The sequence below is a fragment of the Lynx canadensis genome, chromosome A2 (genome assembly GCF_007474595.2).
Source record: "Lynx canadensis isolate LIC74 chromosome A2, mLynCan4.pri.v2, whole genome shotgun sequence".
In the NCBI taxonomy this organism is placed as follows: Eukaryota; Metazoa; Chordata; class Mammalia; order Carnivora; family Felidae; genus Lynx; species Lynx canadensis.
In genome coordinates this window covers 157,247,436-157,261,965 of record NC_044304.2, presented here as the reverse complement: position 1 = coordinate 157,261,965, position 14,530 = coordinate 157,247,436, and the positions used below count along the sequence as shown (strand labels likewise).

At 40.4% G+C, this 14,530-nt stretch overlaps 1 protein-coding gene across 1 annotated transcript; it reads right to left on the bottom strand.

Annotated features, from left to right (window-relative positions):
• Positions 1 to 1,305: 1,305 nt before the first annotated feature.
• LOC115500953 (olfactory receptor-like protein OLF3) lies at positions 1,306 to 2,259 on the bottom strand. Its single transcript, XM_030295753.1, has one exon. It carries the CDS (start codon positions 2,257 to 2,259, stop codon positions 1,306 to 1,308), a length of 954 nt encoding a protein of 317 aa, XP_030151613.1.
• Between the last annotated feature and the right edge of the window lie 12,271 nt (positions 2,260 to 14,530).

Below are 14,530 nucleotides of genomic sequence, written 5' to 3'. Positions count from 1 at the left end.
TCTGAACACTGAAATTGTGTGATAATGTGTTCACAAATGGGAGAACTACAAATTTACTGACTTACAGAAGACACAGCAGGAAGAAAGGACTTTGAGACTTCTTCAAGGGAGTGAGAAGATGAGCTACTATCACATTCTTTCTCCTCTTTCCCTTTCCTTATCCATTGTAGAATATTTCTTCCACCTTCTTTTTCCTTATTTAGGAAATCCAGTCTCATATATTCCACTTCCTAGTTTACAAAGATCAGATAGGGCCCTGGGAGGAGGTATGGGAGAAGATGTTCAATACGGAGAATAAAGGAAGACACTGCACAGCTGACTCAACTATGCTGATTCCCAAAATACATATTGAAATTGTCTTGCCTTTCACTGGCTTTGGCTCAGCAATCTGTCCTTTCTAAGATTAACTGTATTTTTTATATTTTATGCATTAATTAATATTTTATGTACTTATTGTTCCTGAAGTCTCAAAAAAGAGGTTATGGATTTTTCAGAGATTGGACAGTTTTAACATTTATGGTACTCCTTATATGTGCAGTAAAATTCCTCTCAAACTCTTTGTATGCTATCCAGTAGTAATCTAAACATGGCTTTTCCTTGACTGGCACTAGTCGTGTACACACACCTTTGGTTACATGCCAGTCACTGTAAAACAAGACCTTCAGTTGATGCTCCTCCACTGAGGTACTTTCATCAGACAGATGAGATGCTGTGAGCACATGTAGCAGCTCCAGCACAAAAACATCTTAACAGCCTTGAGAACATCTCTCTTCTCAGAACAGCAACTCACACAATACTGGAGAAGGATATACCTGCTGTGTACTATTTTGAGACTAAAAAATAAAAACCGCTTTAGTTCTCAATGGAAACATAAAAACCTTTTATAAAATTTGGATGATTAAGAATTAGGGGCCCAAAATAAGATCCACAATTAGGTCCATGAATACAAATAGCGTGACACATCAAAACAGCAAATTGTACTTTTTGTTCAAAGGACAAATTTATGTACTTTGTCCCAGGACAAATTTATGTATATGTCCCAGGACTTATGAAAGGAGATTGAGTAAGGGCGGGAAGTTCCATTACCACAGTGCTGAACTCCACTGAACATGCTGCTGTGACATAAAAATACACTCACAGCCCACACCCAAACCCACCCTCCAGCCTCCTACCCAGCATCACGAGTACATGTGTCAGCATCCCCTTCCTGGTTGCCAGGGCAATGCAGGTGATGCCTGCCATATCTGAATTAAGTGGGAGAAAACACAGGCAAAGCTCTTTTCTCTAGCTAATGCTCAGGATTCATCAAGTTGCCAGTTTTGATGTTAATCCAGATAACTGTCCTAATAGTTTCTGCCAGGCACCCTTCACCTCCTTATTCCTTATGCTATAAATCATGGGGTTCAGCACGGGCATCAGAATGGCATAGAAGACAGAAATCAACTTCTCCTGAAGGACAGAAGGGCTGGAGCGGGGCTGGATGTAGGTGAAAATGGTCATGCCATAGCACAGGACGACCACTGTGAGGTGAGACGCACAGGTGTGGAAGGCTTTCTTTCTTCCCTCTCTGGACTGGATCTTCAGGATGGTAGAGATGATCTGAGTGTAAGACAAGAGGACCAGGCAGAAGGGTGTCATCAGCAAGACAATGCTAGAAACCATGATCGCGATCTCATTGGAGGAGGTGTCCACACAGGCCAGTCTGACCACAGCTAGGATTTCACAGGATATGTGATCAATATACTTGTTTGCGCACATGGGCAGCTGAAAGGTGATGATGGTCTGCATGAGAGAGTTGAGAGAACCACTGACCCAGGATGTGATGGCCAACCTAGTACAGAGCCCTCCATGCATGATGACCGAGTATCGCAGGGGGTCGCACACAGCCACATAGCGGTCGTAGGCCATCACTGCCAGTAGAACAAACTCAATCCCACCCAAGCCCAAGGAGAAAAATAACTGGGCTGCACAGCTCACAAATGGGATTGCTTTATGTTCTGCAAGAAAATGCGCCAGCATCTGAGGAACAATACTTGTGGCATAAGAGACATCAACAAGGGAGAGGTTGGTGAGAAAGAAGTACATGGGAGTGTGGAGTCGGCTGTCCAGTCTGATCAGAAGAGCAATGAGGAAGTTCCCCAGCACTGTCACCAAGTACATGATCAAGAAGAGGACAAAGAGTGAGACCTGTGTGTCCCAGTCACTGGACAGACCAAGGAGAATGAACTCTTTCACCCACGTCTGGTTATCTGTGTCCATTAAAAAACATAGGATTATTAATCTGCAGAAGGAGACAGAAATAGCAGAAACTACTGAATTCAAGAACCGTAAAAATAACTTCTTAAAAGAATGCATATTGAATACAACCTGTCAGCCTTAACCAGATGTTTCTGATCATGTGTGCATCACAATGATAGGTTTGATCCTAATATGCATTCTCCATAAGAGAGACAAGTCATTCCTTCAAAATGAGCAGATAGTCTTAGGAATTTCTTGGAGGCCTAGAGATAATGCAGTACAATTTTAGGGGCTATGTATCATTTCAACTTACCATAGTTTCCAGGGCAACAGAGGATTATAGGTTACAATGGGGGGATGAAGTGATAGACAACAAAGATCAACATGATTCAAAGTCAAGAACAACCTTACATTATCTACTACAATAAACATGATAAAAGGAATAAACAACAACAAGAGAGAGAGAGAGACAGAGATTCAGAAGTGGCAGATGTATAGTACAAACATGGCTAGTATCTCATGCACAGATCTGGAATTTGAGAAGCTGGATATGAATCTTCTCTTATGACATACCAAATATGTGATTCGGGTTAGAGACTTAAGCTTTTACATATGAAATGTGATAACACTGCATAACTCACAAGTAGATTTAAGGCCAAATGTAGATAACTTATGAGGAACTTATAAACTGTTATTGGTAGTTGGACTACAGCAGGATTCAGCACTAGGTATCACAACATGAGCTCTTCCCCAGAAGAGACAGAGGAACAAATGTACTTTCCTTCACATCCCCTCCACCCTACACTCAATGCTAGAATAATCATCCTAAAACACAAATTTAATCACACCACTTCCATACACATATATATTTGGGATATCTAACTGCCTACAGAATTAAGAACATTACAGATGGGGGAGTATTCAAACACTCATTAAGGAGGACCTACTCTATTGTTGCTTTTATTAATTTTAGCATTTATTATTATCTGGGTGCTTTAGAGCCAAGTGTTTTACTAAAGTATCCTGCAAATGCTTAAATACTTTGCATGGATATGTCAGCTAACTATTTTTAACCCATCAGAAGTATATTTATTTCTAAAGTCAATTGCCTTGATTTTAAAATAATTTAAATTCAAAATAATTGATATCCAAATATGCCTGTTTTCCATAGTCATAAAGTCTCCGTTTAGACTCCTGGTAGATTAAGAAACTAGAAATATCATCTATACTTATTTTTGTTTGTTTGTTTGTTTTTAGAGAAAGAGAGAGTCTGTGTGCACATGTGTATGCATGTGGGTGGGGGGCAAAGGGAAAGACAGAATGTCAAACAGGCTCCACATCCAACATGGGGCTCAATCACATGACCCCAAGAATCACAACCTGAGCTGAAATCAGGAATTGGATGCTCAACTGATGGAGCCACCCGGGCACCCCCAAATAGTATCTATATTTTAAAAGCCAAATGAAGGAGGAAATATGGGTTGGTCAGGTGATTTTAACACCTGCAATGAAACCATTCCCACATTCCTTTGGATCAGCTTTCAGCTAAATAGAGCTGGATTCCTAGTCTGCCCTCAGATGCACAATGAAATAATTGGTAGACAGTGTGCTGCACATCTAAACATTTTGTGTTAGAAAAATACAGCTTAGTCTTCTCAACTCTAATGGATTTGGGGATTTCATGCTATCCTCAAACTGTGCTATTCATTAACGTCAATAAGTAAGACAGACTTTTGAGATTATTTGTTCCCTTTTTCTCAATAAAAATGAAATGCCCACATCCTTGTCATACAGGACTAGGGACACAGCTCTTACTTAAAGTCAGGTGTGAAAAACGAACACAGTTAGGAACCATTCTGGTTAGCTCCTCCTCCTGTACAAGACCATTTTGTGTTTTCTTCTCACTGTTCACCTCATCTCTAGCTGCTTTTTCTGTAGATACTTACTGTTCCTTTAATAAATAATAATTAATAAATAAATAATAGCAAAATCCTGTTTCACATCCTTTGGATCATATCTTCCTCATACTCATCAATCCTCCAACCACACCTATGTATGTTTGGAGATTTGTTAACCCAAAACTGAACAATTTATGCTGCCTGCTCAGACATGGCATCAAAACATGATGTAATAGTGTAGTTCATCTCCTTAGACAGGAGCACTATGCAGGAAACATTTTCGGATTCTTTTGTTCTATGAATTGTGCAGGGTAGGACAATTACTGGGACTATAACAAATAGAACACAAAGCAATATCATAGGAAGGTGCCATTGAAATATTTTACAAATTTTCTCCTTGTTGCCCCATCACAAAGCTTTGAAACTCCAAAAATAGCTCGTTATCCCTTTTATGATGAAATTGTTCTTTGTCAATTTTGTAGATGTAATTATTCGAAATGGGATTTTTAAAACATGAATGACCTAACCTTATTGTGATCTTGAACTAGATCATATAGAACACCAAAAGCCTTAGAGATGGAGGAGAGATCAGGAATGACACTGATAATATATGGAAGATCAGATCTGAGGCATGGATACAGACATCACCTCTTCATTGTTAAAATAGAACTTTGACCCCAGTTAAGGTATTCTCCCAATAACCAATTATTAATATAAATAGCAAGTAGAACCAAAATTCTTTCTCTACAGGACAGAGATATGCAAAAAAAACCAAAAAACAAAAAACGAAAAACAAAAACAAAAAAACATTAGTGTTCAGATTCCTAATAAAACACACTTATCTATCTTTTCAAATAATTTTTAATGTTTTTTTATTTATTTTGAGAGAGAGAGATGTAGAGCATGAGCAGGTAAAGGGCAGAGAAAGAGGGAGACAGAGGATCCTAAGCAGGCTCCTTGCTGACAGCAGAGAGCCCAATGTGGGGCTAGAACTCACAAACTGTGAGATCATGACCTGAGCTGAAATTAGACACTTAATGAACTGAGCCACCCAGGTGCCCCAATATTATCTATCTAAAACAAGTATTTAGAAAGTTAAGTTTTAGCCAGGCATGTATTTTTTTAAATTTAAATAAAGAAAATCTGTCCATTTCCTTGAAACCTATGTGACCTTGTATGTTGGGGAGCTAAACAATCTTGGCTGGGACTAATGAAAGTCCCAAATGCAAAAGCAGAACACACGAAGGTAAGTCCCACAACCTGCAGATATGTTTCTTTCGTGCTGCTCAAAATCACTCAGGGCCATACCTTCATCAAGTCAAACTGTCCACAGAAATGACACTCTCATTTAGAGAGAGATTTCTCTGACTTGTGACCGAAGAGTTGGTTGATGTCAGCACTGAGAGCATCCATCCTGAGCAGGAATATTTGCATCATCCTGACATATGGAAACAGAGAACCCCTGGGTGGCTTCGGTGGCTGGTATCTCCAAGACTGGTTTCGTCTCCTGAAAGAACAGTTACTTTATTCTCTTTGTGGTCCTGTGAACTTCTTCTAGCCTGATTTGGTTAACCTGACTTTTCACTTAATCAGAGTCCAATCCTTGAAACTCAGTTTCTCAAACATATGCAAACCTGACACACACTTGGTGACATATTTTATTATGGTCTCATGTAAATTCTTCTCTTCTTGCTACTTCTTGGTCCCTGTAGCTAAGACTAGTGTTTTCATGACAATATAATTCCCTCCGTCCGGCAAGTCTCCACAGTGCAATCCCCACGGCCAATGCCAGAAAAACCAACCCTGGGATGAATTAGGACACCTGAATCTTGCCTCCAGTTCATTCTCTGAGTGTCAAGTGTCTTTGAATAAGCCCTTAATTGCCTTACATCTTCATCTGTTACTAAAATAGAAAATCATAATATTGTGAGAATCAAGCTCTCCAGAAATAATTGAGATAGGAGGATATAAGGCAATTGATAATATATCTTTTCTTGTCTGGAAATGTAACATATTAATATTACCACCACCTGCTAGTCACTATCAGTACCTAACAAAAGACTCCATACTTGTGAGCTTCTTTCCTAAGTGTCTCTCTCTCTGTCAGGACTAAGCTTTGGGATGGAGAAGCCTATTGTACAATTATACCCAAGGCTCATGTTCCTGCAAAGCACAGCTACTTTACCACATTTGCTACAATACTTGAGAAGATTTCACCAGCCATGTTTCATGTCCCTGATCCAAGTTCCTAACAAGTCACTTCATTTCTGTCTCTGTCTCTGTCTCTGTCTCTGTCTCTGTCTCTGTCCCTGCTAAGGCCACACTCCCACAGGCTGCGGAAGCCTCTCAGATGGTAATCAGTGCTGACAAACGAGATGTGTCTGCTTTCCTCTAGGTTGAAGCTGCTCAAGAGCTCTCCCTCCAGCTAGGGATGGACCATAGTGAAGAGACATCCCAAATTCCTCGGGCCCCAGTACTCCTCAGTCACCAGGGACCAGTTGCCATTGCGAGGGACACTACTGGGAGGACGTTGACAAGGGCTCAACAACAGCTCACACACACAGGCCTAATGAGCTTTGGCAGCAGCTGCATTGGCAGGGGAGGCTGACCCAACCCCCCAGGAGCTTCCTGCATGACAATGCTAATGGCTGCCACCACTCCCAATGCACAGGCCAGGGCCTCCCTGCTGCCCTTCTCCCTGTGGAAGGCTCTCCTCCATCCCTCTGCCTCTCACATCTTCGTTACAGCCTTAGGCCAGAGAAGCCAGCTTGCTGAGCTTGGATGATGTGCTCCTGGAGCCCAAACCAGACTTTAGCCTTCAAGGCCCCAATCTAGGAAGCCGTGACTGGAGCTGCATGTAAATCTGGTGGAAGCACCAATTCTGCCCTTTTGGTTCCAGATGCCCCTACATCTCCTTCTGGAGACAGGAGAGATATGCTTCCCTCCCCTGATGTATGTGCAGAGTCCAGCGGGCTTCTGTGAGCATTGCCAGTGTAGTGGACATTCTAGGACATCCTCGTGGTATTATCTAAGCTCCAAAATTAACAGCCTCACATAAACAGATTTAAAAATCTAAATTTATAGGGGCTCCTGGGTGGCTCAGTAGGTTAAGCATCAGACTTCAGCTCAGGTCATGATCTCACGGTTTGTGAGTTGGAGCCTCACATCAGGGTCTGTGCTGAAGATCAGAGCCTGGAGCCTGTTTCAGATTCTGTATCTCCGTCTCTCTCTGTCCCCTGCCCGTGTTCATGCTCTGTTTCTCTCTCTCTCAAAAATAAATAATCATTAAAAAAAAACTAAACGTAGAAAAAGTTGATGAAGGAAGTATTAGCAACAAAATGGAAAAGAATTAAGATCATCCAAGATCCTTAACACAAAAAGGTGAACTTTCTACCTCTCTTCAAACTTTTGTTTTAGTTTAATTTTGTGCTTATAGAGATTGTGGACCTATATGCTGTTGAATGAAATAATACAAAAGTGACTCTTGTGCCCTTTTTTGGGGTTTCCCCAATGGTAACAACTTACAAAGCTATAGTGCAATATCATAAGATAACATGGTTTTTAACAGGCTATAATTACATAAAGAAATTGTCATATGATATACTGTGATACTGTGATATTACAATATCACAAGATACTGGCATTGATATAGTCAAAATACCTAATGTTCTATCCCCACAAGAATCCATCATCTTGTCCTTTCATAGCCACGCCCACTTCTATGCAGCCCCTACCCTCTCCTGGACCTCTGGTAATCACTACCTGTTCTCCATAATTTTGGCGATTGAAGAGTTAGATGTTAATAGAATCGAACAGAATATTGCTTCTGGGACTGGGGCTTTTTCACTCAGTGTAATTCTCTAGAGATTCACGCACGTTGTTGTATATATCAACAGTTCAATCCCTTTTATTGTTGATGACTATTCTATGGTATGTACATACCACCTTTTGCTTAACCATTCACAGGTTGAAAGACATCCAGATTGTTTCTGGTCTGGAACTATTATCAACAAGGCTGTTATAAGCACTCATGTTTAGGTTTTCGGATGAGTGTAATGTTCATTTGAATAGGAAAAATCCCCAGGAGTACAATGGCAGGGTTCCATGCTAGTTGTAAATTTAGGTGTTTGGGCTTTTTGTTTTATTCTGTTTTTTATGAAACCACCAATCCATTTTCCAAAGTGTCTGCATCATTTTACATTCCTATCATCAACATATGGATGTCCAGTTTGTCCTCATCCTCATCAACATTTGGTATTATCATGGGGAGGAGCCAAGATGGGGGAACAGCATGGAAGTTATTTGTATGTCTTGTGTCCATGAAATACAGCCAGACCAACACTAAACCATCCTACACACCTAGAAAACTGGAGGATTAACACAACAATCTGCACAATGTGAACCACAGAATTCAGCAGGTACGCGGCATGGAGAGGTGAACTTGGGGAGCGAGAAGGTGCAGGAAGGGAGGTGCTTTTGTGACCGGAGAGAGGATGGACACTGGGGTGGGGGTTGGGGGGATAATACAGGAAAAGCACCCCTCCCAAAAAGCAGCTGGAGAGAAAGTGGAAAATTGGAAACAGCCACAGGGACTAAACTAAAAAGGGAGAAAGGAGAAAGGAGAGGGTTTAAATTCCATTAAGACTGTAAACAAGGGGAGTGCAAAGCCTGCAACTCTGCAGCTCAATACCTGGTGGTGCTCTGGTGGGAAGGGCAAATGCCCAGGAACAGAGTGAGGTCCAGGAGGGTCTCAGGCCACACGGGGAAAAGCAGTTCCACTGCTGGAAGGACATTTGGTAGAGGCTGTTGAAGCCACCCGGTCCCAGCAGACCCCAGAAAATGGCCACATTCGCTGGTGCTGGATCAAGGTCATTAAGGGTGAAGCCTGGTGCCAGATGTGTGTTGTGATTTTCCATAATCCCTGAAAAGCTGCTGCTACACTATCTTGCAAACTTTTTCTGGAGTGGGCTGGCACCTGGTCACAGTCTCAGAGCACTGGCAGCAGCAGGGTCCAGTGGGCGTTCCTGGGTGCAGCCAACATTCGGCCATTGCTCACTCGGCCATTGCTCAGTGAGACCCTCCCACAGAGGGGAGGAATGGGTCAAACCTGCAGTCCTTCGGAAGTAAGGGGCCAGGGAAAACAGCCGCATCTGAGACAAAATTCGAGAGAGAGGTACTGCCTGGGGCCTGGCCACAGAGAGTGAAAAAGCAGTGAGTGGACAAAAGCTGAAGACAGAGGACGGGTACACGATTGCCGATCAGGGAGAACAGACTGGGTAGCTGGGTGGCGCCATTTTCACCGCTCCCACACATGCGCATATGCACCTACAAGCGCCACAACACACCGCCCCAGTAAGCTAGCAGTGCCATCTGGTGGAGAGCGGAGCCATTACACTGAGCCCCGCCCAACTGGGTCAACTTCCCTCTTCAAGAATACAAGTCTTACCGCCGGCTTAGTTTATGGACTAAAAAGCACTACATAGACTGACTTCTAGGGGAAAGTGAAATAATTTCAGTCATACTTCAATCTGTTAGCAAGTCCATCTATTCAATTTTCTTACTTTTTTTTCTTTTTTACACTTCTTTTCTTTTTCTTGAATACAAAAGGAAAAAAATTCATTTTTATTTTCAATTTTTATTAAAAACATTTTTCTTTAATCTTTATTACTATATTTTTTACTTTTGTGTAAATTTTTTCAAATTCTATTTTACTCCCATCATTTTATTTTAGTCTACTTCAGTGTATTCACCTTTTCAAATCTTCAAACGATTTCTTTTTTTTTCTTTTTCTTTTTTTCTCTTTTTCATTTCGTTTCTTTTTCTTGGATGCAGAAAGAGGAAAAATTCATTTTTACTTTCAATTTCCTTTAAAAATATTTTTCTTTGATTTGTTTCTACTATATTCTTTACTTGTGTGTATATTTTTTCAAATTCTATTTTACTCCCATCATCTCATTTTAGTCTACTTCAGTGTATTCATTTTATCAAATTCTCAAAATATTTCCCTTTTTTTCTCCCCTTCCCCTTTTTTTCTCTAATCTCAAACCACTTTCAACACCCAGACCACAACACACCTAGGATCTAGCATCATTTATTCAACTTGTGTGTGTGTGTTTAATTTTTTAATTTTAATATTTTTTTAATTTTAATTTTTTAATTTTAATTTTTCTACCTCATTAATTCCTTTTCTCCCTTCCAAATGACAAAACTAAGGAATTCACCCCCAAAAGAAAGAGCACGAAGAAACAACAGCCAGTGACTTAACCAACACAATACAAGTAAGATGTCTGAACCAGAATTTAGAATCACGATAATAAGAATACTAGCTGGAGTTGAAAATAGATTGGAATCCTTTTCTGCAGAAATAAAAGAAGTAAAAAATAGGCTGAATGAAATTAAAAATGCTATAACTGAGCTGCAATCATGGATGGATGCAGCGGCAGCAAGAATGGATGCAGCAGAACAGAGAATCAGCGATATAGAGGACAAACTTATAGAGAATAATGAAGCAGTAAAAAAAGGGGAGAGATTAAGGCAAAAGTGCACAATTTAAGAATTAGAGAAATCAGTGACTCATTAAAAAGGAACAACATCAAAATCATAGGGGTCCCAGAAGAGGAAGAGAGAGAAATAGGGGTAGAAGGGTTATGTGAGCAAATCATAGCAGAAAACTTTCCTAACCTGGAGAAAGACAGAGACATCAAAATCCAGAAAGCACAGAGGACCCCCATTAGATTCGACAAAAACCGACCATCAACAAGGCATATCATAGTCAAATTCACAAAACACTCAGGCAAGGAGAGAATCATGAAAACAGAAAGGGAAAAAAGTCTCTAACCTACAAGGGAAGACAGATCAGGTTTGCAGCAGACCTATCCACAGAAACTTGGCAGGCCAGAAAGGAGTGGCAGGATATATTCAGTGTGCTGAATCAGAAAAATAAGCAGCCAAGAATTCTTTATCCAGGAAGACTGCCATTCAAAATAGAAGGAGAAATAAAAAGTTTCCCAGACAAACAAAAATAAAAGGAGTTTGTGACCACTAAACCAGCCCTGCAAGAGAAATTTTAAGGGGGACTCTCTGAGGGGAGAAAAGATGAATATATACATATATACATGTGTACACACACATACACACACACACACACATATATATGTGTGTGTGTGTGTGTGTGTGTGTATATATATATATATATATATATATATATACCAAAAGCAACAAAGATTAGAAAGGACCAGAGAACACCAGAACCTCCAACTCTACAAGCATCATAATGGCAAAAAATTCACATCTTTCAGGACTCACTCTAAACGTCAGTGGATTCAACGCTCCAATCAAAAGACATAGGGTAGGGGCGCCTGGGTGGCTCAGTCGGTTGAGCATCCAACTTCGGCTCAGGTCATGATCTCCCAGTTCATGGGTTCAAGCCCCACATCAGGCTCTGTGCTGACCACTTGCTCAGAGCCTGGAGCCTGCTTCAGATTCTGTGTCTCCTCCTCTCTCTGCCCCTCCCCCACTCATGCTTTGTCTCACTCTGTTTCTCAAAACTAAACAAACGTAAAAAAAAAAAGACATAGGGTAACAGAATGGATAAGAAAACAAGATCCATCTATATACTGTTTACAAGAGACCCACTTTAGACCTAAAGACACCTTCAGATTGAAAATAAGGGGATGGAGAACCATCTATCATGCTGGTGGTCAACAAAAGCAAGCTGGAGTGGCCATACTTATATCAGACAATCTAGACTTTAAAATAAAGACTGTATCAAGAGATGCAGAAGGGCATTATATCATAATCAAGGGGTCTGTCCACCAAGAAGACCTAACAACTGTAAACATTTAGGCGCCAAATGTGAGAGCACCCAAATATGTAAATCAATTAATCACAAACATAAAGAAACTCATCGATAATAATACCATAATAGTAGGAGGCTTCAACACCCCACTCACAGCAATGGACAGATCATCTAATCAAAAAATCAACAAGGAAGCAATGCCTTTGAATGACACACTGGGCTAGATGGACTTAACAGATATATTCAGAACATTTCATTCTAAAGCAGCAGAATATACATTCTTCTCCAGTGCACATGGAACGTTCTCCAGAATAGACCATATACTGGGACACAAGTCAGCCCTAAGTAAGTACAAAAAGATCGAGATCATACCATGCATATTCTCAGACCACAATGCTATGAAACTCGAAATCAACCACAAGAAAAAATTTGGAAAGGTAACAACTACTTGGAGACAGAAGAACATCCTACTAAAGGATGAATGGGCCAACCAAGCAGTTAAAGAGGAAATTTAAAAGTATATGGAAGTCAATGAAAATGATAACACCACAACCCAAAACCTCTGGGACGCAGCAAAGGCGGTCATAAGAGGAAAGTATATAGCAATCCAGGCCTTCCTAAAGAAGGAAGAAAGATCTCAGATACACAACCTAACCTTACACCTTAAGGAGCTAGAAAAAGCACAGCAAATAAAACCCAAAACCAACAGAAGACAGGAAATAATAAAGAGTAGAGCAGAAATTAATGCTATCGAAACCAAGAAAAACAGTAGAACAGATCAATGAAACCAGAAGCTGGTTCTTTGAAAGAATTAACACAATGGATAAACCTCTAGCCAGTTTGCTCAAAAAGAAAAAGGAAAAGACCCAACTAAATAAAATCAAGAATGAAAGAGGAGAGATCACAACCAGCACAGCAGAAATAAAAACAATAATAAGAGAATATTATGAGCAATTATATGCCAACAAAATGGGCAATCTGGAAGAAATGGACAACTTCCTAGGAATGGACAACTTCCAAGTTCCCACCAAAACTGAAACAGGAAGAAATAGAAAATTTGAACAGACCCATAACCAGTAAGGAAATCGAATTGGTAATCAAAAACCTGCCAAAAAACAAGAGTCCAGGGCCAGATGGCTTTCCAGGGGAATTCTACCAAACATTTAAGGAAGAGTTAACACCTATTCTCTTGAAACTGTTCCAAAAAATAGACATGGAAGGAAAACTTCCAAACTCTTTCTATGAAACCAGCATTACCTTGATTCCAAACCCAGACAGAGACCCCACTAAAAAGGAGAACTATAGACCAATTTCCCTGATGAACATGGATGCAAAATCCTCAACAAGATATTAGCCAACCAGATCCAACAATACATTAAAAAAATTATTCACCACAACCAAGTGGAATTTATACCTAGGATGCAGGGCTGGTTCAATCCACAAAAACAATCAACGTGATTCATCACATCAATAAAAGAAAGGACAAGAACTATATGATCCTCTCAATAGATGCGGAGAACAGATACTCAGATCAATGCGACAGAACAGAGAACCCAGAAATGGACTCACAAACGTGTGGCCAACTAATCTTTGACAAAGCAGGAAAGAATATCCAATGCAATAAAGACAGTCTCTTCAGCAAGTGGTGCTGGGAAAACTGGACAACGACATGCAGAAGAATGAACCTGGACCACTTTCTTACATCATACACAAAAATAAACTCAAAATGGGTGAAAGACCTAAATTTAAGACACGAAGCCATCAAAATCCTCGAGGAGAAAGCAGGCAAAACCCTCTTTGATCTTGGCCACAGCAACTTCTTACTCAACACGTCTCTGGAGGCAAGGGAAACAAAAGCAAAAATGAACTACTGGGACCTCATCAAAATAAAAAGCTTCTGCACAGCTCTTTATCCTCCAAAAGAGGATCTCTTTTGCATTGTTGGTGGGAATGCAAGCTGGTGCAGCCACTCTGGAAAACAATATGGAGGTTCCTGAAAAAAAACAAAAATAGAACTACCCTACGACCCAGAAATTGCACTACTAGGCATTTATCCAAGGGATACAGGTGTGCTGTTTTGAAGGGACACATGCACTCCCATGTTTATAGCAGCACTATCAGCAATAGCCAAAGTATGGAAAGAGCCCAAATGTCCATTCATGGATGAATGGATAAAGAAGATGTGGTGTATATATATATTTGTACCTGGGATGCAGGACTGGTTCAATCCACAAAAACAATCAACGTGATTCATCACATCAATAAAAGAAAGGACAAGAACCATATGATCCTCTCAATAGATGTGGAGAACAGATGCTATATATATAGTATACACACACACACACACACACACACACACACACACACACAGTGGAGGATTACTCGGCGATCAAAAAGAGTGAAATCTTGCCATTTGCAACTACGTGGATGGAACTGGAGGTATTATGCTAAGTGAAATTAGTCAGTCAGAGAAAGACAAAAATCATATGACTTCACTCATATGAGGACTTTAAGAGACAAAACAGATGAACATAAGGGAAGGGAAACAAAAAGAATATAAAAACAGGGAGGGGGACAAAACAGAAGAGACTCATAA

What these genes read in the sequence shown, in the direction of transcription:
- LOC115500953 (XM_030295753.1), bottom strand. Translation starts at nt 2,259, where the DNA reads ATGGACACAGATAACCAGACGTGGGTGAAAGAGTTCATTCTCCTTGGT.